General features: G+C 45.0%; 1 protein-coding gene across 4 annotated transcripts in view; it reads left to right on the top strand.

Annotated features, from left to right (window-relative positions):
• Cep43 (centrosomal protein 43) overlaps positions 1-25,242 on the top strand; it is a 35,584-nt gene extending 10,342 nt beyond the window's left edge. Inside the window, exons 7-13 of one of the 4 annotated variants that reach the window (XM_090337836.1) lie at positions 1,753-1,812; positions 8,205-8,431; positions 10,703-10,815; positions 16,129-16,197; positions 20,606-20,642; positions 22,208-22,304; positions 24,624-25,242. In XM_090337836.1, coding sequence (XP_090193962.1) covers positions 1,753-1,812; positions 8,205-8,431; positions 10,703-10,815; positions 16,129-16,197; positions 20,606-20,642; positions 22,208-22,304; positions 24,624-24,698 — 678 coding nt within the window. In that variant the 3' untranslated portion in view covers positions 24,699-25,242. Of the gene's footprint in view, positions 1-1,752; positions 1,813-8,204; positions 8,432-10,702; positions 10,816-16,128; positions 16,198-16,747; positions 16,908-20,605; positions 20,643-22,207; positions 22,305-24,623 lie in introns of those variants that run through there. The other 3 variants (XM_090337838.1, XM_090337837.1, XM_090337840.1) reach the window with 3 other exon arrangements.
• Positions 25,243-25,478: the final 236 nt, after the last annotated feature.

Raw genomic sequence — 25,478 nt, 5'->3', positions numbered from 1 at the left:
CTCACTCCTGTCCTCCTCATGACACCTCACTCCTGTCCTCATGACACCTCACTCCTGTCCTCATGACACCTCACTCCTGTCCTCCTCATGACACCTCACTCCTGTCCTCATGACATCTCACTCCTGTCCTCATGACACCTCACTCCTGTCCTCCTCATGACACCTCACTCCTGTCCTCATGACATCTCACTCCTGTCCTCATGACACCTCACTCCTGTCCTCATGACACCTCACTCCTATCCTCCTCATGACATCTCACTCCTGTCCTCATGACACCTCACTCCTGTCCTCATGACATCTCACTCCTGTCCTCATGACACCTCACTCCTGTCCTCATGACATCTCACTCCTGTCCTCATGACACCTCACTCCTGTCCTCATGACATCTCACTCCTGTCCTCCTCATGACACCTCACTCCTGTCCTCATGACACCTCACTCCTGTCCTCCTCATGACATCTCACTCCTGTCCTCATGACATCTCACTCCTGTCCTCATGACACCTCACTCCTGTCCTCATGACATCTCACTCCTGTCCTCATGACACCTCACTCCTGTCCTCCTCATGACACCTCACTCCTGTCCTCCTTATGACATCTCACTCCTGTCCTCATGACACCTCACTCCTGTCCTCATGACACCTCACTCCTGTCCTCCTCATGACACCTCACTCCTGTCCTCATGACACCTCACTCCTGTCCTCATGACATCTCACTCCTGTCCTCATGACACCTCACTCCTGTCCTCATGACATCTCACTCCTGTCCTCATGACACCTCACTCCTGTCCTCCTCATGACACCTCACTCCTGTCCTCATGACACCTCACTCCTGTCCTCATGACACCTCACTCCTGTCCGCATGATACCTCACTCCTGTCCTCCTCATGACACCTCACTCCTGTCTTCTTCATGACATCTCACTCCTGGTCCCTCCTCTGCCCGTGGTGACACACTGCTGCCACCTTTGGTTATTATCAGGGTATTAGGTGACACCATGTGGCTTGTTAGGGGACAGCTGTCCTTTTCGATGCTGGCTTGTTCTTAAGCTGCAGCTCTTCTGTAGACTTGAAGCAGGGCTTGGGTCCTTTTGTGGCCAGGGCTGTTTGGTGTTTACGGATTCACCAGCAGAGGAGCTGGCAGCCCTTGCATGTCCAGAGCATCATGTGCTCAGAGCCTTACCTGGCCTGACAAGTGGGAAGTAAAAGATTCCTTCAGGAACGAAAAGATTTGGACTTGTATGGGAGCGCTTCCCCTGCCTCTTCTTGCCAGCCACCTTTTTGTCATTCCTAGTCAGGCTTGAGAGCCGGGAGAGCATGATGGCCTCCCAGAAGCCGTGACAAAACCCTGCCTCCAGCACAGCCTTCCTGGGAAGGCCAGGGGAGGTCTCAGGAGACTTCCCAGGGCTGCGGGGTTTGCTAAACCTAGAATGGTACTCAAGTAGGGGGAAGCAGCCAGCCTGGCCCTGCAGCAGAACCCGTGCTGGCCTCTGTGTGCACAGCCCACCAGGCGCCTTGAGCTGACACGTGCCAGAGGAGAGCAGGCTAGCAGAGGAGCAGATGCGTCAGACTCTCCATCTCTAAGAACTCTACTGGGAACCATGATTGGTTTGGGAATGAGTTAGTGTATTTTTTTTGTTTTTCTCATTTCAAGTTTATTAAAACGTTTAGTAGTACAAATTATCCAGGTTGCAGATTAGTTTATTTTTAAAGATTTATATTTTATGGTAAAATGTCATTTTATTCTCATGCTCAGATACCAAGGTATAAAGGACAAGGTAAGAAGAAGACAAGCGGGCAGAAGTCTGGTGACAAGGTAACATGCATGAGGGCAAAGGAGAAAAGCAGCCTGTGCCAAGACAGACCCTCAGATTGGAGAGGCCGCCTGCTGGCCTGGGTTTTCAGCTTTCTTTTGAACTGTTAACTGCCATCTAACTGATCAGAATATGAGCAAGTAATGTTGGTTTAAAAGAAAAAGTAGTTTGTAAGTTTTATCCAAGTGAAAATCATATTGTTGTATTCTGGAAATGTGTGCTTAGTTTTATTTTGAAAATTAGTAGTGTTTTGTTGACAAAAATGAGTTGAGTTTTTCTGTATTTATTTATTGCCCCAATACTTGGGCTTAAACTCAGAGCCTGGGCACTGTCCCTTAGTTTTGTTTTGCTCAAGATTGGCTCTCTACTTTTTTTTTGTACCACAGCTCCACCTCTGACTATTTGGTGGTTAATTATGGATAAGTCTTACAAACGTTCCTGCGTAGGCTGGCTTTGAACCTGGATCCTCAGATCTCAGCCTCTTGAGTACTAGGATCACAAGCGTGAGCCACTTGCCCGCCTCTCTTTCATCATGTAACTAACACTATGATTTTTACCTGACGAAAATAGAACATCCCATTACTTTTTGGATAACTTTTAATTGTTAAGGTAAGGTTTACTCCTGGTTTCCTCCTTGCACATCCTTGCTCTGAGATGTCTGTTGACCTCTGTTCAGGCCTCTCCTTGCAGGACGCTGAGGGGCTAGTCCTGAACCAGCGGTCAGGCTGCTTTTTCTTCCTCCCCTAAAGATGACAAACTTTGACTAAGCCCAGTAGATTAGCTGCTTATGAAACTTATCTAATCGAGGTCTTAGATACATTATAGTTTTATATCCAAATAAGATGAAAGGATTTTAACTTTTAGTTCTCAGAGATTTATTAATCTTATGACAAGTCTTGGCCTATGTGTAGATTTTTTTCCCCTAAGTTGAAAATTTCAAAAATAAAGACTTAAAAAACCCAAAACTGTGTTAGCTCTGTTAACTGTCCGTAGTTTAGTAGTTTCTGAGATAAATTTTGTAATTGTGAACTTTTTTTTTTGTTCCCACTGTTCTTCGTATTTGCATAGTGAAAAGTCATTTGATACTGTAGGCCAGACATTTAGCCCTTGCTTAAGGAAATTTCAGGCTAATTGCAGAGGTGAGATAACCTTAAGATTGACTTCTAGGAAAGAATGTAGCTTTATTTCCTTAAATTCTTGTAAGAGTCTTCTTTTTTATTTTAGTAAAGGTCAATCTTATAGGATTAAGATTTTATTGTCTTATTAGTATCGTAGGTCTTAAAGAGGTAAAATACTTCGAGTAAACACATATGCCCTCATGCCTTGGTGGGCTGTGAGGAGGAGAATGCAGACTGGCTTCACCTCTGTGCGAGGCTGGACTCTGCCTGTTTTGTTGCTGTACTCATGCACTCAGGATAAGTTACTTCTTCCGTCACTTTGAAACCTTTCCCCTTCTACTTTGCTGATCTTATTTCTGAATGGCCTTTGCATGTATTGCACTCGGTGTTGCCTTTTCCCAGAATTAGACAGATGAGCCTTTCTCTCGTCTTTCCTCTACTGTTCTGCTTTGCTCTGCGCATGAAGTAGGTTCTCACCAGCCTTACCATTACAGCTCAGTCAGGTAGCTGCCCGCTTAATTGCATGTGGTGGTTGGGGTTGTACCCACCAAAATGCCAAGGGAGCTATCGCCACAGCAGGGGCCTAGCCTTTCCCAGTGAAGTCCATGAATTTCAGGGGTGAGAAGAAGGGGGTGGCCCTGCGAACTGCTTTCCGCAGAGCACTGGAGCCTGAGCCAGGAGTGTGGATATCTCTCCATGTTTGCTTTCAGCTTAGGTGCAGGAAGGGTCATCAGAAACCCATGGCAGTTTATTCGGGGAAGCTATAGTTATAGAACTGGTTAAAGTCATTCATATTATGTGTGTAAACTGATTGTGAGTTCTGCTGGTTTAGAGGCAGTGAAAACCAGTGAGGAGATTGGGAGTACAAGGTGGTCAGTATTAATTGTGAAGGCTAGGTGTGTGGTTTCCCCCTCTGCTTGTCAGCTGAACCGGGCGGGCAAGGCTGGAGGGTGAGGCTGCATGGTGGGCTGGCTGGGAATGAGACCAACAGGTCATGATATTCTTTGGAGCCTATGCTTTCAGACGGTAGGGATTGAGTTTCTCTGTCCACGCTGAGTTTTTGGAAGAGAGTTAAATGTTTTGAGATGCTACAGTCCTACAATATTGCTTTTCTAGACCTGTGTGTGCCTGGTAGAAATCCAGTAAAGTTTCTCAGGACCTCATTAGTAGACTTCATGTATCAGAGACAGATTTTGACAGAGGGAGGGAGATAAATGGAGGGGAGTGGAAAAGAATTAAGTATAGCATGATTTTTTGATACTTTGATGGTTTCTGGAGTATTTCTTTGACTTCACAATTTTCCTTAATGTAGCAGCACAGTTCAGTCTAACAAGGCTATACCAAAGAATATAGTTGGTTGTAGGACTTGAACTCTGGGCCTGGGCACTGCCCCTGAGCTCTTCAGCTTAAGGCTACCACCCTACCACTTGAGCCACAGCACCATTTTCAGTTTTTTGGTAGTTAATTGGAGATAAGAGTCTCGAAGACATTAGTGCCCTGGGCTGCTTTGAACTGTTTCCTGAGTAGCTAGGATTATGGTGTGTGCCACCTCATCCGGCACTGAATTACACTAACTGATTTGCTTCTTTTTTATTTTTTAATTTTTGCCAGTCCTGGTCTTGAGCTCACGGCCTGAGCTCAAGGCTAGAGCTCTACCACTGGAGCCTCAGCACCACTTCTGGCTTTTTTTTTGTATGTATATGGTACTGAGGAATCAAACCTGGTGGGTCTTCGTGCATGCTAGGCAAGCACTCTATCACTAGGCCAAACTCCTGGCTCCCTGATTTGCTTCTTACATCTTTTTTTTTTTAAGTCTAGGTGATGGAAAACACTAGTAATTGGAATTTGTTGTGTGACAAAAGGTTTTAGAAGTAGATTTGAGTTATACATATATGTACACACAGACTTCATTAAAATTACTCCAAATATTTTCTATACCTTCAGTCTCTCTTAAATGTGTTGATGACATTCTCTGAGTGTGACTTTCCTAACAGGGAACGTGACTGGTTGTAATCATCTGTTCTCTCACGTGTGGTTTAGAAGTTGATCTTGAGAACAGTTTCAGAACAGATTCTTTTAAAAAGTTTGTTTTTATGCTGTAAATAGAACCTTACATGTAGAATGAAGTAATCCTATACTTACTTGTCCTAAGTCCAGATGTAACATGGTATCCTTCTCCATAAAATTAGTCTTCCTAAAATCAGTTCTTCTGTACATAGCAGGAACATCACCAGAATCAGGCAAAAAATAATCATGGCTATGTATAGTCGTGATACATACCTAGGCATGTGAACTCCGGTCCTAGCCTTATATCATACTTCAGTTTGCTCCTGCAGATACCCTTTTACTTTTCTCAGAGGACTGTAAAAGGAGAGAATTAGGACAGTTGCTACTTGTGAATCTCTTTAAGTAGCACCACATTTCAGGGTTTTTACTTGTAATTCTTTTGTTAATATATAAATCAGTTATTCAAACTTGGCAGTCAATTTACAGGACACTTCTGTATTTTGCAATAGCAAGAAAACTTCAAGAGAAAAACTCAAGAGAGTTGCTAGGAAATTTTTAAATTTATCTCTTTGAAGGTAACTCCTGTTGTCTCAAAGGATAGTGGCTTGATATATTAATTTTTTTCCAGACTATCTGTGTGTATGTGTGCTGGTCCCGGAGCGTGAACTCAGTGCTTGGGTGCTGTTCCTGTACTTGCGGGGCTCAGGCAGACACAGCCACTTGAGCCATAGCTCCATTTCCAGCTTTTTGGTGGTTAATTGGAGATAAGAATCTCATATACTTTCTTGCCGAGGTTGGTTTTGAACCACAATCTTCAGATCTTAGCCTCTTGAGTAGCTAGGATTACAGAGGTGTGAGTCATTCGGACATTTCTTTTTATGATAGTTAAGTTTCTTTAGTGATAATTTGTAAAATATACTAGAGTATATAATATTTCTCTTGCCTCTGGCTGCTAAGCAAGGCATCTAACTAGTGTATAAAAATGTAGACAAGGGGCTAGAAGTTTGGCCTCGTGGTAGAGTGCTTGCCTAGCATGCACGCAGACCCGGGTTCGATTCCTCGGTACCACATACCTAGAAAAAAGCCAGAAGTGGTGCTGAGGCTCAAGTGGTAGAGCTCTAGCCTTGAGAAAGTCCAAGGACAGTGCTCAGGACCTGAGCTCAAGCCCAGAACTGGTTAAAAAAAAAAAAAAGACAAATTTCCTAAAGACTGGCTTAATGCATGCTGTCTATGTACAGGAAAAGCAGAATAGACCTTTCTGTCCCAGGGTAATTTTTGAAGAAAACGGTGCTTGTGGAACTTCCTTGAGAGTACCGTTAGTAGTGGAGAGCTGGCTGTACCGTGAGTCACAGGCTTCCTTGGAAGATAAGTCAGCGAGGCATCGTGCGCAGTGAATCAACACTTCGTAGCTGCTGTCATTGTGGTCTTCTTGGTTACAAACACAGACATGGCTAGGGACAAAGGAATCTGACCAAGGACAGAATAAAATGAGGCTGTGATGGTTAGAACTAACTGAACGGAAAGATGCAGTGTGAAATTGTATGCTGCCCTCACTGTGTGTAGCAGTGCTTGGGCTGGGGTGCGGGAGACCGTCAAGCTTGGTTTAGGATACATAGAACATTTTAGAAGATGCAGCTTACTATGGCGCTTGGGAAGGCTGAGTTAGATCATTGCTGTAGCGAGCCGTCTTCTCACCCTACATGTCTGTGTGCTTGGAGCTCTCTCTTCTGATGAGATTGTGTACATTTATGTAACACAATCTTCCCCTTGAATGTTCTGCCTTCTCCTATTTGTAGGTTGAAAATGTATTGATTTAAAGTATCTTACGAAGCATTGACATACCAGAGAAATGGGAACATTGGTTTTAGATGAGAGCATTAAATGGCTAGGAATAGAAAAGATACCTCCATTTAGGGAGGGTGGAAAAGAACGCTGTGGACAGATTTAAAAAAAAAAAACAAAAAACTGTCCTGCCCGACACGAGTGGCTCACGCCTGTAATCCTGGCTGCTTAGGAGGCTGAGAAGTCAGCCAGGCAGGAAAGTCTTTGAGACTTTTACCCCCAATTAACTGTCCCCTGCCCCTCACAAAAGCCAAAAGTGGAGCTATGGCTCAAGTGGTAGAGTATTAGCTTTAAGCAAAAAGCTCAGGGATATCACCTAGCCCTGAGTTCAAGCCCCAGGACTGGACCCCCCCCCAAAAAAAAATGCTCTTTGAAACTGACCATTCTAGGAAGTCTAAGATGAAGTAATGCATCATGAGATTACATTGCATTTTGTGTTCTTGTGAGGCCGCATATGTGCAAGCATGTAGACATTCCACATGACCACATGTGAGTCCATAGACACGGGCCCACGGGCCCACGTGCACACAGATTTCTGTGCGCATCTGATTTCACTTAGTTAAAATATCTCCATTCACAATAGCCAAGTGATGGAAACAACCCAGATGTTCCACTGCAGATGAGTGGATACAAAAAATGTGATACACACACACACACGCACACACACTGGAATTGTACATAGCCAACAGACAAGATAAAATAATGGCATTTGCAGGGAAGTGGATGAAACTAGAGGGAATCATGTTGAGCAAGATAAGTCAAAATCAAAGGAACAAAAGACGCATGGTATCCTTAATATGTGGCTATGAGATCCAAATAGTACAAGAGCAAGGACTCAATATTTGGGTACCCAAAGTTATGGACATGGTCTTGGAGATATAAACATAAGTACATAGACAGAAAAATCTATGATGGGTTATATGCTCTATAGATATAATGTCTTTATTACATAGATTAATATGTATCTATGACATATAGACTCTCAGCTTAATTTTAATTATGTTCTAAAATCTATGTGCCAGGGAGTGTATGTAGAGATTCCCTTCTTGAATACTTGTTAAGCGTGACATTTGAAACATGATGTAAAACTCAATGTTAATTAAATCTTTTTAAAAAATGATCTTAGTGTGCGTGTGAGGCTGGGGTTTGAATTCAGGCACTACCTGCTAGGCAGATGCTCTGCCACCTGAGCCAGCACCCTGTTCCCTCTTGTTAGTTTTTGATGAGGGTCTTCCTCTTGTGCTCGGGCCAGCCTGAACTGCCACGCGACACGCACTCAGCCTGTGATGTCTTACCAACTTTTTGCCTGGTTGGCTTTGAACTGTAGTCCTCTCAGTCTCAGCTCCCTGAGTAGCTAGGTGTGTAGACATAAGATAAGCCAGCATGCTGGTTTCTCACCAAGACCTTTCCTTTTTCCCTCTTCCTAGAAGGCCAGTCTGGAGGTTAGTCGCAGTGATACAAGTATCTCCTCATCAGAACAGAAGAGCAAAAGCAATGGGCACTCACTGGCTCATGAAACAAAAATTGGATCTTTCTTCAGCAATGCCTCCTTAGATGTCAAAGACAAAGCTGGCCTTGGTCCAGATGAAGATGATATGGAAGGAGACTCATTCTTTGATGATCCTATCCCTAAACCAGAGAAAACCTATGGCTGGTGAGTCAGCTCTTTGGATTATCCAACTAGAGTCTTAAAAATATAACTGGTGTTTTTATTATATATACAAAAGCAGTGAGCTAATGGTTCTGTAATTATTGAATCCATAAATCTGGTTTGTGTCGTAAAATCATCCCATGTTTCTTAAGAAACCAGACATAGCCTGTTTTACTGCGTTAGCCTTTCTCGAGTCCCAGCTCACCTGAATACACATGACAGATGGTCTTTTAGAGGCAGAATGGAGGGCTGTTAGGCGAGTCAAATAGCTTGCCTCGTGGGGCTGATGGAGTCCTTCAGAATCAGCCTGTGGCATGTTAAGTGACGTGTGGCTTGTCAGTGACACCTCTGAGAAGGGCGCTGTCCAGAGGTCTGCAGGAGGCACAAGTCTGATATCACAGAGCCAGGAAATGGCAAGGTGTCCTACAGACCAGAGGATAGCAGAAAGCATAGTCATGGCAGAGAAAGTGAGGGGGTTGCATGAGGTGAGCCCAAAGATAGAGGGCTGGACTGGCCATGAGAGAGTGACTTTTCTCTGGGTGAGGCTGGGAGCCCTGAGGACCTTGACTTATCACATGACCCCAGGCTTACTGAGCAGTTTGGACAGAGGGTTTCCTATAGGAGACTCTTAGAATATTCAGATGAGAGAGGATGGTAAAAGTCATGGGTAAAAGTCAGGTTCCATCCAGAAGGTTTTATGGATAAGTTAGTAGAGAGCCAAGTAATATCCAGGGGACTCCAGGGTGACTCTGAATAACCAGAAAGTTGAAGAACCATTGACTGAGAAGAGGAGGAAGAGCTGAGTTAGATAATACAGATGAGTAGTAGCATATTGGTTTAAGAAGGGATTGGTGGGACGTTTAGTAGTCTGCTGGACTATGAATATGGTGAGTACGAGAGGGCCTTGCATTGTTATAGTTTGTAGGTAACTTGGAAGCCAGAAGACTAGAGGAGATAACCGAGAAAGTGGATCCTGTGGTACCCTGAAATCATTCAGGAAATGTAAAAAAGATGGAGAGAGAATTGAGAGCTGAGAGAGTGGATCTCCTCATAAGAATAGGCAGAGGGAGCAAGTCCATTGGTCTGCTGAAAGCTAACCACTGGATTTAGACAGTGGATGTTAGTGGTAGCCTTGGTAGATGGCTTTTACCAGAATGCAGTGGGTACAGGCTAAGGAATTCAATTGTGAGCTGGATGCAGTGGCTCAGGCCTGTAAATCTAGCTACTCAGGAGTCTGAGATCTAAGGATCATGATTCAAAGCCAGCTTAGACACTAAAGAAGTGTTTGAGACTCTTTATCTCCAATTAATCACTAGAAAATGGGAAGTGGGGCTGTGGCTCCAGGGGTAGGACGGTAGCTTTGAGCTGAAGAGCTCAGGAGCAGCACCCAGGCCCAGAGTTCAAGCCCCATAACCGACAAAATAATAATAATAATAATAATAATAATAATAATAATAATAATAAATTGTGGGCCAAGAGTGTGGCCTAGTGGTAGAGTGCTTGCCTAGCATGCACGAAAATCTGAGTTTGATTCCTTGATAGCACATACATAGAAAAAGGTGGAAGTGGTTCTGTGGCTAAAGTGGTAGAGCTCTAGCCTTGAGAAAGTCCAAGGACAGTGCTCAGACACCAAAATTCAAGCCCGGGGACTGGCCAAAAAAATAATAATTCATTTGTGCCCAAGCTGCAAAAGGCTAGAGGATTGGGGTAGAGGCTATAGGACCATGATTTAGGCTTAAGACCAGGGAGTGAGTGATCTGAGTGCCGTCCAGCTGCTGGATGAATTGCCAGAGGAGGAGGAGAAGCCCAGGGATCTGCACACTGCCATGCATCTAGGGTAACGTCCAAGAGTGAGTTCCTGTCAGTGGGAATGGACTCGAAAGTCCAGGCCTGCGGAACAGTGCAAACCATCCATTTGTGCTGAGTGCACATGACTCAGACAGAGCAAGCGATAGTTAGACCTAGGAAGTGCTACCTGACTGCTGTGTTTGGTTGTGTATCTGGGTGACACAGACATCTGAGAGCAGTCATGAGTAGTGAAAAGGTTAAAGCTCAACTGTCGCCTGTAGGATAGCAGCAGTGAGGAAGGGCAGTGAGATTCGTTGTTACTGACACGCCTGCTTTGTGGATTTGGGCTTGATTGGCAGGAGGCATACTGATGCTCTTGGGTCTTGAAAGCACGTTACTTCTTTCCCGCCGCTGTGCACAATGGCTCTTTCCTCTGTAGGGGCATAGTGAGATTATTGCCACTTACCTGTTGCTTCGTGCTGTTAGGAGAAGTGAACCCAGGAAGCAAGTGGGAAGCCTGGCCTCGCTCTCAGATGCACCCCCCGTGAGGAGTGGACTCAGCTCCCTGGCCGGAGCCCCTTCCTTAAAAGACTCTGAGAGTAAGTGCTTCAGTACACCACAGTATTTTTTTCTTTAGTGTGTAACCATCGTTGATTTTTTTCCCCCCAGGATTATCTGAAAAATAGATGATAATTTTATCACTTAAGACTTTCCAGTGATGGGCTGGGAGTGTGGCCTAGTGGTTAAAGTGCTTGCCTAGCATGCACGAAGACCAGGGTTCGATTCCTCAGTACCACATTTATAGAAAAAAGCCAGAAGTGGTGCCGAGGCTCAAATGGTAGAGCTCTAGCTTTGAGAAAGTCCAAGAACAGTGCTCAGGCCCTGAGCCCAAGCCCAGGACTGGCAAAAAAAAAAAAAAAAATGTCCAGTTAATAGTGTTGTTTTTAAAAAGATTTCTTTTTGTTGTAAACAGCTACAGTAGTCCTTTTGTGTCCAGTTTATGGTTCTAAGGAGACAGCTACTAATAAACATATTAATGCTCAAAATACATAAAATTACTGCTCTGTGTGGAGACTCGCCTCATTTTTCCTGTATTGTCAGCTCTGCTAAAGACATGCAGCCTCTGAACAGACGTGATGTGTACATCTTTATCATTGAACAGATGTGACATGTACACCTTTATCACTTAAGATCATGTGCCTTTTCGACTAAGGACAAGTATTATAACTTAGCTGTTTGCTTTTGGGAGGCCGATTTTCACAGAATTAGGGCAAACCCATACTCTGCAGATCCCATAAACACAACTGATGAAAGCACAGACTTAAGACAGTGTGGGAATTAAAATGTCTTTTAATAATAATAAAAAAAATACTGTTTCTTAAACACCGAGTAATACATCTGAGAATAAAGCAGACTTAGTGTATTCTTATTTTTAAATTTTTGCTCTCCTAGGGATTGAACCTGGGGCCTCATGCTTGCTTGCTGAGGGAGGGCTCTGCCATTTGTGTCACACTCCCAGTCCTTTTGTTTTTGTTTTTCATTTGAGGTAGGGCTTCACTAACTTTGCCGGGCTGGACGTGGACTGGAGACTATGCTACCTCTACCTCCTCAGTACCTAGGATTATAGGTCCCTACCACCATGCCTAGCTTTCTCGCTTAATCTCTGTCCTTTTCCTCTGCTACCAGAATACTGCAAGGAAATTTACTTTCGTATTGATTTATACTATCTAAAGACATATAATGCATGTGATATACAGATATATACAATGTATATAAAATCTATAATACAGCCCCAACTTATGATGATCTGGCATAAGAGTTTTAGGTTTTATGCAAATTTTGTATGTATTCAGAATAAACCCTACTTGAATTTTAGTCTCTGTCCAGTAGCCTAGTATCAGACAGCAGAAACTACTGGAGCTACACTCAGTCACAGGACCCTAAGGGGTGATGGTGTATGGTGCACTGTGCTGGGGTGTTCAGTAGGTTAGGTGCATTTAATACGGTTTTTATTTATAATCCCTTAGTGGGTATTCAAACTGACTTGTTGGTTTAAATACAGTTTTTAAAAAAGTTGAGGTACACGTTTAGAATTCTAACTCCTTGGGAAGTAGAGACAGGAAGATGGAGGCCAGCCTGAGCTAGAATGTGAAACCCTGTCTCACACATAGAACATAAATTGTTCTATGACACCAGACTGGGCATGATAGGTATGTTAGATGAAACATGGCCTGCAGGAACTGGATCCAGGATGTCTGTGTGTGTAGAAGAGATGGACACCTGCATGGAGTTAAGAGGTGTAGCCCTATGGCGAGGCCTCTGGTGGCTCAGGCCTGGAATTCCAGCTATTCAGGCGCCTGGCATCAATTAGGCTCATATTTCAAAGCCAGTCCAGTAGGAAAGTCTCTGAAACGCTATATCTTCGGTTAACCACCAAAAAGCCGAAGTGAAGTTGTCAAGTGATTAAAAAAAACAAAACAAAACAAAAAAAACAACTAGCCTTGAGCCCAGAAACTCAGGGACAGCACCCAGGCCCCGAGTTCAAGCCCTCGGACCACCACACACACGCACATGTACACATGCACATACGCATCAAGCATAGCCCTAAGAGTGTGTGTAGTTCTACAGTACACACTTTATGCCGTATCGGTGTAGAGCTGTGTAGGACACACTTTATGCCGTATCACTGTCTTACAGCATTTACCTGGGAATGTGGACACAGGTATGCCTTTTCAGATTTTTTTGGTCAGTCGTGGGTTTTCAACTCTGGGCCCGGGCACTGTCCCTCAGCTCTTCAGCTAAAGGCTACTGCCCTACCCCTTGAGCCACAGCGCCACTTCTGGTTTTCTGGTGATTAATTGGAGATAAGAGTTTCACGGACTTTTTAGTGCCGGGCTGGCTTTGAACTGGCTTTGAGTCCTCAGATCTCAGCCTTCTGAGAGTAGCTAGGATTATAGACGTGAGCCACTGTGCCTGCCTCCCTTTTCAGATTTAAAAAAAATCTTCAAATAATTGGACAATGGATTTCAATCCAACAGGTCATTCATGTGTACAATGTATCTCCCCTTAACCCATCCCCACCCGTCTCAGGTCTCCTAGCTCCATTTTCACGTCTGCACATTGAGTGTTATGACTGCATTGCCCACGTTTGTCTTTCTATTCTTCCATCTGTTCTTGTTACTCAAAATATGCCTCAGTGTCCTGATACTCATTTTGTTGAACTGACCAAAGGAGTTACGCTGCAGAATTCTACTTTCTATATCATACTTCAGTCATTTTGCTTGTGTGTATATTTTTATATATGTTTAGATCGAATATCTATACGAGAGAAAACATTGTACTCTTGGTCTTTCGGAGCATGGCTTACTTATGATTTGTTGCAGTTCCCTCCATTTCTTTGCAAACAACATGCTATTCTTCTGGTGGATGAATACAATTTTTGTGTGTGTGTTGTATGTATACATACCGCATTTTTTTTTACACAGCCATCAGTTGTAGGGCGTCTGGTCTGATTCTGTCGTGTGGGCTGTTAGGAACGGGGTCCTGGCTGGCATCTTTCAGCTGAGTGCTCGAGTGGAATTCCTGGGTCATAGGGTAGTTCTGTCGTTGTTGTTGTTGTTGAGAATCCCCGCAGTGACTTCCATAGTGATGGGCTGACTTGCCTTCCCCTGTCCTTGTCAGTGTCTGTTGGTGTTTTTGTTGATGACGGTTGTAACTGGAGTGGTGAGGGTCATGGCCAGAGGTGCTCAGCAGTTCTTCCGGTGTTAATTGGCTGTTTTCACTTCTGAGATGTGTCTGTTTCACTCCTTTGCCTATTAGTTAGTTGGGTTATGGATTATTTAGGGGTTTCAAAGCTCCCTGTGTCTTCTGACCTTTATCAGATGTGTAGCTGGTGAAGCTCTCTCACATTGTATAAGCTGTCTTTTCGGATTATTGGTTAATCCTTCACTGTGCAGGACTGTTTAGCTTGATGCAGTTGCATCTGTCGGTGCTCCTTCCTATTCGCTTAGTGACTGGAGTTATAATCAGGACGTTTCTGTTTATGCCAGAAAGTTGTTCTAGTGTTTACTTTTTTTTTTTTTTTTTTGCTGGTCCTGAGGCTTGAACTCAGGGCCTGGGCACTGTCTCTGAGCTTCTTTTGTTCACAGTGCCAATTCCAGCCTTTTCTATTTATATGTACTAAGGAATTGAACCCAGGGCTTCACACAATGCTAGGCAAGCACTCCACTATTGGGCCACATTTCCAGCCCCTTGTGATAACTTTTTCTTGTGCTTTCTAAGTTGCAGGTCTTACGTTGAGGGGCTTCATTGACTTTGAATTGCCATTAATCCCCAGATTGTGTTGTTCTGCATGTGGACGACCCATTTTTCTAGGTCCATTTGTTGCAGAGGCTTTTTTTCCAACATTTATTGTTGGCTTTTATGTCAAAACTTAGATGGCTACAGATATATAGGTTCATTTCTGGATCTTCTAATTTGTTTCATTGTCTTTAGGTCTGTTTTTTTCTGTGCTGATACCAAGCTTGTTGTTACTGCTCTGTAGAATAGTTTGAAACTACAATTATGGTGTCTCTAACAGTGCCGTTTTTGTGGTCGTGGTGTTCAGGATTGTTTTGGCTATTTGGGGCCTTTTGTGTTTGCATATGAGTTTTAGGATTCATTTCTATATTTGCAAAGAATGACATTAGGATTTTGATAGATTTTACATTGACCTTGGCAGTAAGGCTATTTTTATAGTGTTCTGCAAATCCATAAACATGATAGTCTTTCCACCTCTGGTGTCTTCAATTTCTTCAATGTTTTTTACTTTTCACCATATGGTCGTTCGTGGTTTGGGTTTGGGATTTGTGTGTGTATGTATGAGTGCACTTTCCTGGGACTTGAACTCTGCCTCATTATTGTCCCTGAATTTCTGTGCGTCACACTAGTACTAGTTGAGCCCCAGCTCCATTTCTGGCTTTTTGGTGGTTAATTGGCCTGTATTTGAACCACAATCCTCAGATCTCAACCCTCTGAGTAGCTAGGATTACAGGCGGGAGCCACTGCTCCTAGCTTTGGTTAGATGTGTTCCTAGGTACTTTTCTTTGAGACTATTATTCTGTTAATTTTCTTTGAGACTATTGTTCTGTTATTTTGCTCTCTTCTTTCTTCCTAATGCAGATAAATGAGGAATCCCCATTACTGGTTTTGTGTAATCTCTGGTACAACTGTGATTAGAACCCACAAGTGTGAAATCTCACTGTTGTTTTGGTTTGCCAATGTTAAGCAAAAGACATAGCCAACAGACTAAAAAGACAGCCTACAGGATGGGGGAAGATTTTTGTCAGCTGTATGTCAGACAGTGGCCTATTACCCTGACTATACAGAGAACTCAAAAAAGTAAACCGTCAAAACCCCAATAGCCCAAGAGTCAACAGTTTGAACCCTTGAGTAGATTTATCCATGGGTGAAACTGGCCTCTGGTCAGGTCACACCACGAGCAAGGAGGTAGACGGTCACCATGGAGGGAGGGCCACAGCCGTGATCATGGCGGCTCTGGCCTCCTCGGAGGGAGGAGCGTCCAAGGACTGAGGGGAGGGGAGGCTGGGTGCTGAGTGAAGTAGCGGTTGAATGGAAGCAAGATGTAGAAACAGTCAAAGGGAAAGTGTAGACCATGAGCTGACCAAGAGAGAGTGTGAGCGTGGTGGTACCTACCAATCTCTCATCCCGGGTAGTGGGGAGGTGGCGGTAGGAGGGTCTCCAGTCCACCTACGCTCATGGGCTGTTAGGTAGTAGTGGTCCTTTTAAGGTTGTAACTTAGCACATAGAAGTCCCAAACTGGTGGCGGGGAGGGGGGAGACCCAAACATGGCTTAAAGAATGTTGTATTCTAGCAGTTACTTTAATACTAATACTATTGGTTTTCTCCCACAGGTAAACGAGGAAGCGCTGTTTTGAAAGATCTGAAATTAATCAGTGAAAAAATTGGATCACTTGGGCTAGGTAATTTGATTGCCAATTTAAGTGTTGATTGCTTTACAATAGACATCTTTTCTGATAAAATCTTGACTGTCAAGGGACAGAACCTGCATGGAAGGCCTTACTGTTCTTTATTCGGCAGGCTTGGAGTAGCTGGCCTATGTCCAGGGTTAGGGTCTGTTTCCTGCGATGGCAGGGGTTGCGGTCAATGCAGGGAGCTGCTGCGGTGCTCTATGCCTTTGTCTTGTGGAACTCAAGCTCTAGTCAGGGATGAGGGTTGTCACAGGAGCCTGCAGACATAGTGCAGGTTAGAGGGCCATTGTCACAGGATATGGAGATGGACAGGATCTGCATTTCTTGGTCTCAGTTCAGACTGGGCAAAGTTGGTGCAGAGGTAGTGCCATTGTCTGGGTGTGTCACAGGTTTGAGTTTAATGGAGGAGATAGATATGTAAAGAGGACAGGAGATGTTGTGTGGTCATAGCAGACATTGGCAAGGAGACCCAGTGTGACAGTAACGGAGTTCTGGGCCAAGCCTGGAGAGCGTAGGTCTCACCATTTTTGTTTCTGTGCAGACCCCGGGCCGGTGTGGCAGGGAACTGGTGGTCTGGAGGAAGTGGGCCGTCCACGGCCTTGCCCGGCCTCTCTGTGACTGCAATGTTGTTGTCATCCCTCCAGCCCGCCAGCATTCACCCTGGACGTTTAGGAGCAGGTTGGTGAGAAAAGATGCACCGGTGTGCTCTTTCCATTGCAGCTGCAGCATGTAGGGGCAGCTACCAGAGTGCTTCTCCCTCTTCCAGAGAAACAGCGGAGGGTGCTCGTGCCCAGAGACTGGGTTGGTGTAGGGAGCTTGAACAGTGCTTCCCTTTTTGACCTTGCAGGAGAAACCAATACTGTCTTGCCCACTTCAGAGTGTGTAGGACATTCCAGCACAGCGCCTGGCATGGTGCTGGCTTCCATTTGTGTTACTCTGTTCCCCTTTGACCTCTTTGCAGAAGAGTAGATGTCCCCAGAGCTATGTGGACTCTTGTCCACAAGTGCCCTGGCGTTCTGGTCATGCGGAGGGCCGGCGGACAGCCCTTGCTCTGCGTGCCTCCAGTTGCTGGCTGGCCGGCGAGGTGGCCCGCCCCTTCCTCCCTGCCCCTTCCTTGCAGGGAGAGCACGCGGGGAACATGTTCTTTCTGCGGGGCCTGGGCAGCGTTCACTACCCAGCGCGGCTTGCCTCTGTGACACTGCCACAGCTGCTCTGACCCTTTCTGTCCTGGTGGTGTTTGCCAAACACTTCAGCTCGTCTCCAGCTTTTCCATGCTGGGGAGGATGGCCTGGCCTGGCCAGCAGAGCTGCTCGATGGGTGAGGCAGGAAGGGGGTGGGTCTGCTGGGACTTGAGTGTATGGACCTGGAGTTTGGGTAGTTCCTCAGGCCAGACATGTCTGCTCACCTGCCGGATGTTTGCTGTTGAGCTAGACACAGGAGTCAGCAGAAGTAGTTCAGGGTCACCGCAGCACCGTTGTTTGATGTCATGGTCAGTGTGCGTGGCAATATTGTAGGTATTTGAAGTTATGACATAGATGTTAGTAGAATCATGTGGGATGCTAGTGATGCTCGTGGCATATACTTGGTACTTTACAAAGAAATCACTTCATAATCCTATGAAGTCGATTATAGTATTATCTCCATTTTTACAGACAAAGAACCTAAGTTAAAAAATATGCCCAAGGATCATAAATTATTAGAAACTTGGTATATCACCCAAGAGCCCTTAACCACTGTGGTACTCCCTTAGACATTTAAATATTTTCTGAGTTTTATAGAAATAATTTATAAAGGCTTAGAACATAACCTATTTTATTTAGATGTACAAGTATTAAAGCTATGGAAATGGACAGGCACTCTGTCTAAGCCAAGAGTTATGAAACAAAAGAGTAGTTATCTTAAAGCTGGGCATGGTGGCTCACACCTGTAATCCTAGCTTACTCAGGAGGCTGAGATCTGAGGATTGAGGTTCAAAGCCAGCCCCAGGCACAAAAGTCTGTGAGAGTCTTATCTCCAATTAACCACCAGAAAGCTAGGAGTGGCGCTGTGGCTCAAGGAGTAGAGCGCAAGCCTTGAGCTGAAGAGCTCAGAGACAGTGTCAGACCCAGAGTTCAAGCCCCATGCACTGACCAAAAAAAAAAAAAAAAAAAGTAGTTATTTTAGGGCCAGGAGTTTGGCCTAGTGGTAGAGTGCTTGCCTAGCATGCACAAAGACCTGGATTTGATTCCTTGGTACCACATACATAGAAAAAGCCAGAAATGGTGCTGCTGTGGCTCAAGTGGTAGAGCTCTAGCCTTGAGAAAGTCCAAGGACAGTGCTCAGGCTCAAGCCTTGGGACTGGCAAAAATAAATAAATAGGTAAAAAGAATAGTGAATTTAGGTTTTGTGGGCCTATTCATATAGCATCTGTCATCACATATTCTATTATTTCTTAAACTGCAAAAAACTTTTCTTAGTTGATTGAGCAAAATGAGTGTTGGTTAGAGGCAAGATTTAAAATAAAGAGGTGCTGGCAAGGTCAGAGCAAAGGTGATGGGTAAAGGACTCGGTGGACTGACAGCTGGGTGCTGGAGGCTCACCCCTGTCATCCTAGTTCCTGAGGAGGCTAGGACCAAAGCCAGTCCAGCCAGAAAAGTCCACGAGTCTCTTCTCTCCAGTTAACCTCCAGAAAACTGCAAGTGGGTCTGTGGCTTAAAGTGGTAGAGTGCTAGCCTTAGTTCAAGCCCCATGATTGACACCCCTTCTCTTTCCCCACTCCCCCCGCAAAAAGAAAGGCCTATTCTGTCCTTTTAGTTTGCTTCCTGACTTGTACGGGTCCAGTCATGCTCTGTGGTATATGAGCAGATACACTCTATCAGAATCCAGTGTGCTGTGAGTTCATCATTCATTAAGTATGCTGTGCTCTGGGTTGGGTAGGAACACAAGAAGTCAGAAGTGAGTTCACTTCAGACCAGCTGCAGCCCCCTCTGTGCCCCCTCGGCTGGCTCAGCACCGTCCTGGCTCAGGTTCTGCTGTCTGTTGGTGTTCACACCCTGGTACACGATTGGTTCTTGGAGGTGCTTAATGCTTTAGCAGCTGCCAGCCACCAGTGTGGTTGGTTCAGAAGATTTGTTCTAAGCATCTGAATTTAAAAAAAAAAAAAAAAAAGACCGCTTAGTTCAAGCGGTAGTAAAATCCAAGTCCTGGATGAAGTATAGCTTAGTGGCGAGGGACAGGCGTAACGTCCGGGAGGTCCTAGGCCCCATCCCCACTCCACCCTTCCCCCTGTCCTCAGCAGTGTCCAGTAGAAGCGATTTGCTTTCTCACACCTCTCCCCGGGCCCCCCTTGGCGCTCCTGCCTTCTTGGCACTTGTGGCCCCTGAGCCTCGGAGGCTCCGCGTAGGCAGGCTCCCTTCTAGACTTGTCCCTGGCCAGGACTCACGAGGGGCGGCTCCGTTTCTTCGTGTGGTCCCAGGCTGTCGTTCATGCGGGGACCTGGGTCAGGATCTGTACAGCAGCGCTCTGTGCCCTCCATTCTTTCCGAGGCCCAGCTCTTCTCTTGGTACTTGGAGTGGACGTCATGCCTACTGCCCTGGAGGTGTGGCCTCTGCCTGCTTCCTCCATCTGGCCCAGACTGGTGTCCTCCCTTGGGTGTCTTCCCTGGAGTGTCGTATATGTCCCCTCCTCTCCTGGAACTGGCGCCTCTGCCCTCCCTCCTCACCAGGTCAGCCTATGGCAGCCACCACTCTCAGGGCACTGGGCTAGTCCCGCCCTTCCTCGCCTCTCCTCCTGCGGCTGCTGGGGAGCTGGGAGTCACTCACAAGTGTTAAGCGTTGCCTTCTCGGGCTGTCCAGACCGCAGACCCCTCACGTCCAGGCTGAGCAAGAGCCGGGGTTTCTTCTGCTCTGCCTCCGCCGTCCCTTCTACTCAAGGACCCCTGAGTACACAGGTCCTCACGGCACTCTTGGAGAGAGTTGTGGTGCTGGGACTCTACCCTTTCTAAGGGCACTACTGTGGACCACGGGAAAAGGCCTGGGGTGGAAAGGGGTTTGGCTCTGCAGAGTCCTTTAGTCCTGGGCCGTGAGGTGGCAGCTCCCATCTTAACCCGACGGGAACCGCTCCGACTTGCCACCTCTCACCTCGTAGTCTTTGTCCAGTTGTACAGCTGGTGAGTTGAAAGGTCTCCCTAGTCCAGAGCAGGGGCCCCGCTGTCCTCCACCTCTGGAAGCGAGGCCGGAGGCCATGTGGAGAGCACGTCCGCCACATCTAGTGTCATCATCTCCAGCAGCTTTTGTCCTTTCTGGTCTTGGACACCTCTGTTTTAATGAAGCAGGGTTGAGTTGGAAATGTGCTTAATTTGTAGATAATCGTGAAGTGTTTCTGTACATGTATATTATCTTCCTTGTCTTAAACTTCCTAGGTACTGGAGAAGATGACTATGTTGATGACTTTAATAGGTAAGAAACAGGCATATATATATATATATATTGAAATGTACGTATTTGTAAATTCTGATTATAAATGGGTGTGACTGCATTACATTAGGGCGTATTTTAGTCTATTTGATTATTTTTTTCATTATGAGTGAAGGTGAATGAAAGTTAATCCAAAAGTTTGTATTTTGTAACAAGATTTTTTTCTTCTTTTACATTGGAAAATAGTTATCTACCTTATTTGAAGGACTTAGTAAGAAGAAAAAAATAACATTAAGAACCAGGCTAAGTCTGGGTGCTGGTGGCTCATACCTGTAAATCCCTGCTTCTCAGGAGGCTGAAACCTGAGAATGTAGTTTGAAGCCAGATCAGCCAGTAGACTCTTATCTCCAGTAAACTCCTCAGAAAAAGCTGTGGCTCAAGTGGTAGAGTGCTAGCCTTGAGCAAAAGAGGCTCAGGGACAGCATGGCACTCAAAAAACTAGGCTAAATGTTGCATGCCTGTAAGCATGAAAGCAGAAAAAAGAATTGTGAGTTTGAGACAGCTTGGGGAAAGTTACTGAGACCAACCAATCAAAATAGGACTGGGAGTATGGCTTAAGTAGGAGAGTGCTTGCCTGTCTTGTGCCAGGTCCAGGATTCAGTCTCTGGTACTGAAGAAAGAGGAGGAGAAAAAATTGTCCTCTAATTATTCTGATTTAGGTGACATGTTACATTTTGTGTCAAGTAGCTTTCTTACATATATGAGGATGGTCTATGAGCTGTCTAATATTTAATATTTGTTGTGGATTAGATTTTAAATCTTGAAATTAGATGTCTGGATATTTTGACTGTTTTGTCCCAATGGAAATTTGTATTTATTATTTTGTTTCATTTATTTAGTGCAGGTCTTAGGGCTTGAACTCAGGACCCAAGTGCTATCATTGAGGTTTTTTGTTTTTTTGTTTTTGTTTTTTTCCAGTCCTGGGCCTTGAACTCAGGGCCTGAGCACTGTCCTTGGGTTTTCTCAAGGCGAGAGCTCTGCCACTTGAGCTTCAGCACCACTTTCAGCTTTTTTCTATGTATGTGGTACCAAGAAATTGAACCCGGGACTTCGTGCATGCTAGGCAAGCACTCTACCACTAGGCTAAACTCCCGACCCATCATTGAGCTTTTTTCGTATTAAGCTAATTGTAGGCCACTTGAGCCATAGCCTTACTTCTGATTTTTGGTGTTTTAATTGGAGATAAGAGTCTCTCAGACTTTCTTGCCCAGGCTAGCAATTTTCTGTGTAATTAGGATTTTGTAGGCTTGAGCTAATGGCATCCACCTGTATTTATTTTGAGTCCAGTATGACATAGCTGAAATTTTAGAAACCTTGATTTGTTTCTTGTCATTGTGTTTATTGCCTCAGTTGAATTTTAGTTTTCACTTCCACTGAATTAAGAGAATTATCTATCACTGTTGCTTTTGCTAAGTTTTAAGGGTTACATAGATGATATGTATGAAATTTATTTTTAATGTTGTATTTTACTTAAACTAGGTATAAGTTTGGAGACTGGTTGTTTTCTCTTGAGAATTCTTATCTTTTCTTTCCCCTGTTATGATTAGTGCCAGCCATCGCTCAGAGAAAAGTGAACTAAGCATTGGTGAGGAGATTGAGGAAGACCTTTCTGTGGGACTGGAGGACATCAGCGCCAGTGATAAAGTATGCTGTCACCATTCCCTATAGAGTGCTGTGTGACCTGCTCCACTGGGAGGCCTCAGGAGTTTTTTCGATTAAGCAGGAGAATAGTTGAACGTTGTGAAAAGTTCTTGCTAGTTGCCTACTCCAAACCTGAAGAGCGTCATTCATAAACACGCATGGTTGTTCTCAGTAGTCATATAACTTGGTAGCTGAGTGTTCTGACATGTCTGCCTTGTCACTGGGTCTCTCAGCTCCCTGCAGCGTAATGCAGTTAGGGGTGCCACATGGATCAAAACCAGCACGAGAATTTCCTGCCTTGTTACCATGCAGGTAGAAGTTGTGTAGAGTGTGATCATCTCGGGGGCCTTACCTAAACAGGTAAGGCCTGACCAGGCTAGAACCACAGAGGCGCAGGATGCCAGAGGCAAATGGCCTACGTTCAGATTTAACATCAGAATTCATATTTGGGATCACACATACGCTAAGATAGAGCCATGATCGCACCTCAGGATCATGTCTGTCCGTATGAATAGCTGTTCTCGTAGCACAGGGGGTCTGGCAGTCCTTCCCTAGGGGTCCGAGTGGAGGAGAGGACCGCTGCCTTCCAGAATGAGCTGGGTTTGCCCTTGTGCCAGTGGATATCACATTAGGAGAAGGCCTTCCTGCTCATGAAACCTAGCTCATAGCCTGATTTCATACCTATTGCTTGAACAGAATCAACCGTGGAGGGTAGTGCAGTCACTTCCCTTTGTGTGTCAACGTAGAGGCCACCCATTAACCTTTGGCATTATTACCAAATTCAGAATTAGACAAGAACATGAGGCAAGAGAAGATTTAAATTAGAGACTTGCGTCGTGATGTTGCACTCCAGGGGTGCAAGCTCCATCTTGACAGAGACCCTAGGATTTTATGGAAGAGCACCCTTCCGCTGTATCATGTGCCACCCGCTGGATGCTGTTCCAGTTCTTGGTGAATTTTCATGCAGGCAACATGGGGAGCAAATGTCTTTTTCACACTGACTTCCCTTCTTCTGGAGCAGTAGAAGAGGATCATGAGTTCTGTTTCTAATTTTTTAAATTTACATCATTATTACTATGATGATGATGATGATAATTTTGCCAGTCCTGGGGCTTGAACTCTGGGCCTGGGTGCTATCCCTGAGCTTTTGTGCTCAAAGCTGGCACCCTGCTATTTGAGCCACAGCTCTACTTCTGGGTGTTTTGGTGTTTAATTGGAGATAAGAATCTTTTAGACTTTGCTGCCCGTGCTGGCTTCCAGCCGTGATCCTTAGGTGTCAGCCTCCTGAGTTGTTAGGGTTTTGCAGGTGTGGGCTCTACAGAGCCCAGCTTCTGCTGTTGAGTTTTTAAGGAACTGCCATTCTGTTTTCCATGGTGCCTGTGCCCTTTACACCCCTACCAGCATGCTCACAAGTACTAGCTCTTGCCCTCGAGTCTTTTAAGCCTTTATGTTTTTAAAGGAAGAATGTTTTTTTCTTATATCCGTCCCCCTTCTGTCTTTTATGGCGATTCACATTTCTCCTTTCCCATACTTATCACCCTTTCTAGTCGTACCTTCAAACATGGAGGTTTTTCTATGTGGACTGGATTTGTGTTCAAAAATAAGAACTTTAAGGTTCTTAGTAGTTTTCTTGGTAAGAAGTGACTTTACACAGGACTACTTTGGGACCAAGAGGGAGGAGACAGTATTTACTTACATAAGGGGGATTTGACTGCTGACTCAGTTTCTCTGCATACAAAGGATAGCAGCTTAGGATGAAGTCGCCTTGTCCCCACAAGGCGTCCCTGCTGCTGTAGAGCAGCTGGCCCAGGCTGGCACACTGCTTCTCTATGAGACCACAGAGGAAATACTAGGATTTTCAGGCCACATTTTTTTTTTCCGTATGTCCACCACTTGACCATTGGCTTGATACCCAGGCGAGCAGGTCTGGCTGAGTCCTGTGGGCCACTCCTGATGTGGACACTGGCTGGCTGAGGTAAAGAAGCTCTAGCGGAGGCTGGGAAGATGGGGGACCATCTGCTGCATTGTTTCCGCGTTGTGTCTGTGTCTGGAGCCTGTCTTGACCTCTGGTTTTGCCCTTTCATCCCAGCCTCCATTATGCTCATAGAAAGCAGAGTGCTGGGCTCGGGAGGCTGCTTGTCAGTCGGTGAACCAAGCCTCCAGCTTTCTAGCACTGTAGATTTTCTGGTGTTTTACGAGTGTAATTTGGAAGCAGGTTATAGACTGTGAAGTACATTATTGCATTGAACTTTAAGATTTGATTTACATTTGTGTTACATATGTGTTCTGATGGTCTTTTTTTTTTTTCCTTTGAAAACAAAGCTTGATAATGTCACTCAAGACCTGACCATCTCCCAGCTCAGTGATATCGCAGACTACCTGGAAGATGTGGCATAGGCCCGAAGAAGGCAGCATTCTCATCAACAAAGACAAGAGACTCACCCGCTCCGTTTGTTGTGTGTTTCAGACAATCATTTTTGGCTAAAATGTCGGCTCCCTGTTGGTGCCTTGCATTTCAAAAGAGACTTGCAGATATTTTTAAATTAACTTTTCATTTTATGAAACAAAATACTTCCCTGTATGAGCCCATGTGTGTAAGATTTAAAATATTCTTATTTTGGTTTAGCTGTACGTTTTTCTGAGGCTCACCCCGGGGAGTGCGTAGAGAGGAGCCACTGAAGCTGTAGTCTCTTCCCGCTGCAGGCGTGGCTGCTGGAGCACAGAGGTCTTTGACAACCCTGTCTTGACGTCGGCTCTGAAAGCAGGGCCTGCCTGCCTGAGTGTTTGGTATCAGGTGGTCAGCACGTGATGGGTGCAGTGACCTGGTACACTTATGTCGTCATATTCATGTGAAATTTGATGTATCAACTTGAATTGTATTTCCTTCCATTTGGAAGGTTTGTTAGACCATTAAGGTTTTATTAAAGTACTCTTGGTGTGCTATTTAGTTTGCTTGTTTTAAAGAAACCCAGAAGTGATTATGGCTTTTAGTGTGGGTATCAGATTTCCGCCACCTTTGGTGCCTGCACACAGCTGCATTCACAAGTTCTCCTCATGACTTAACTTATTACTTGTAAAGATGCCTTGAAACATTAAACCAAAATGCATCTGAAACCACTAAGCAAGCAGTGTTTCATTTCAGATCTGGAATGGAATTGTAGTAATGGCCTAAGACCA

Source organism: Megascapheus bottae, chromosome 8 (genome assembly GCF_031878675.1).
Source record: "Megascapheus bottae isolate mThoBot1 chromosome 8, mThoBot2.hap1, whole genome shotgun sequence".
NCBI lineage: Eukaryota > Metazoa > Chordata > Mammalia > Rodentia > Geomyidae > Megascapheus > Megascapheus bottae.
Note: the sequence above shows the minus strand (reverse complement) of the source record. Positions and strands in the feature narration are given on the sequence as shown.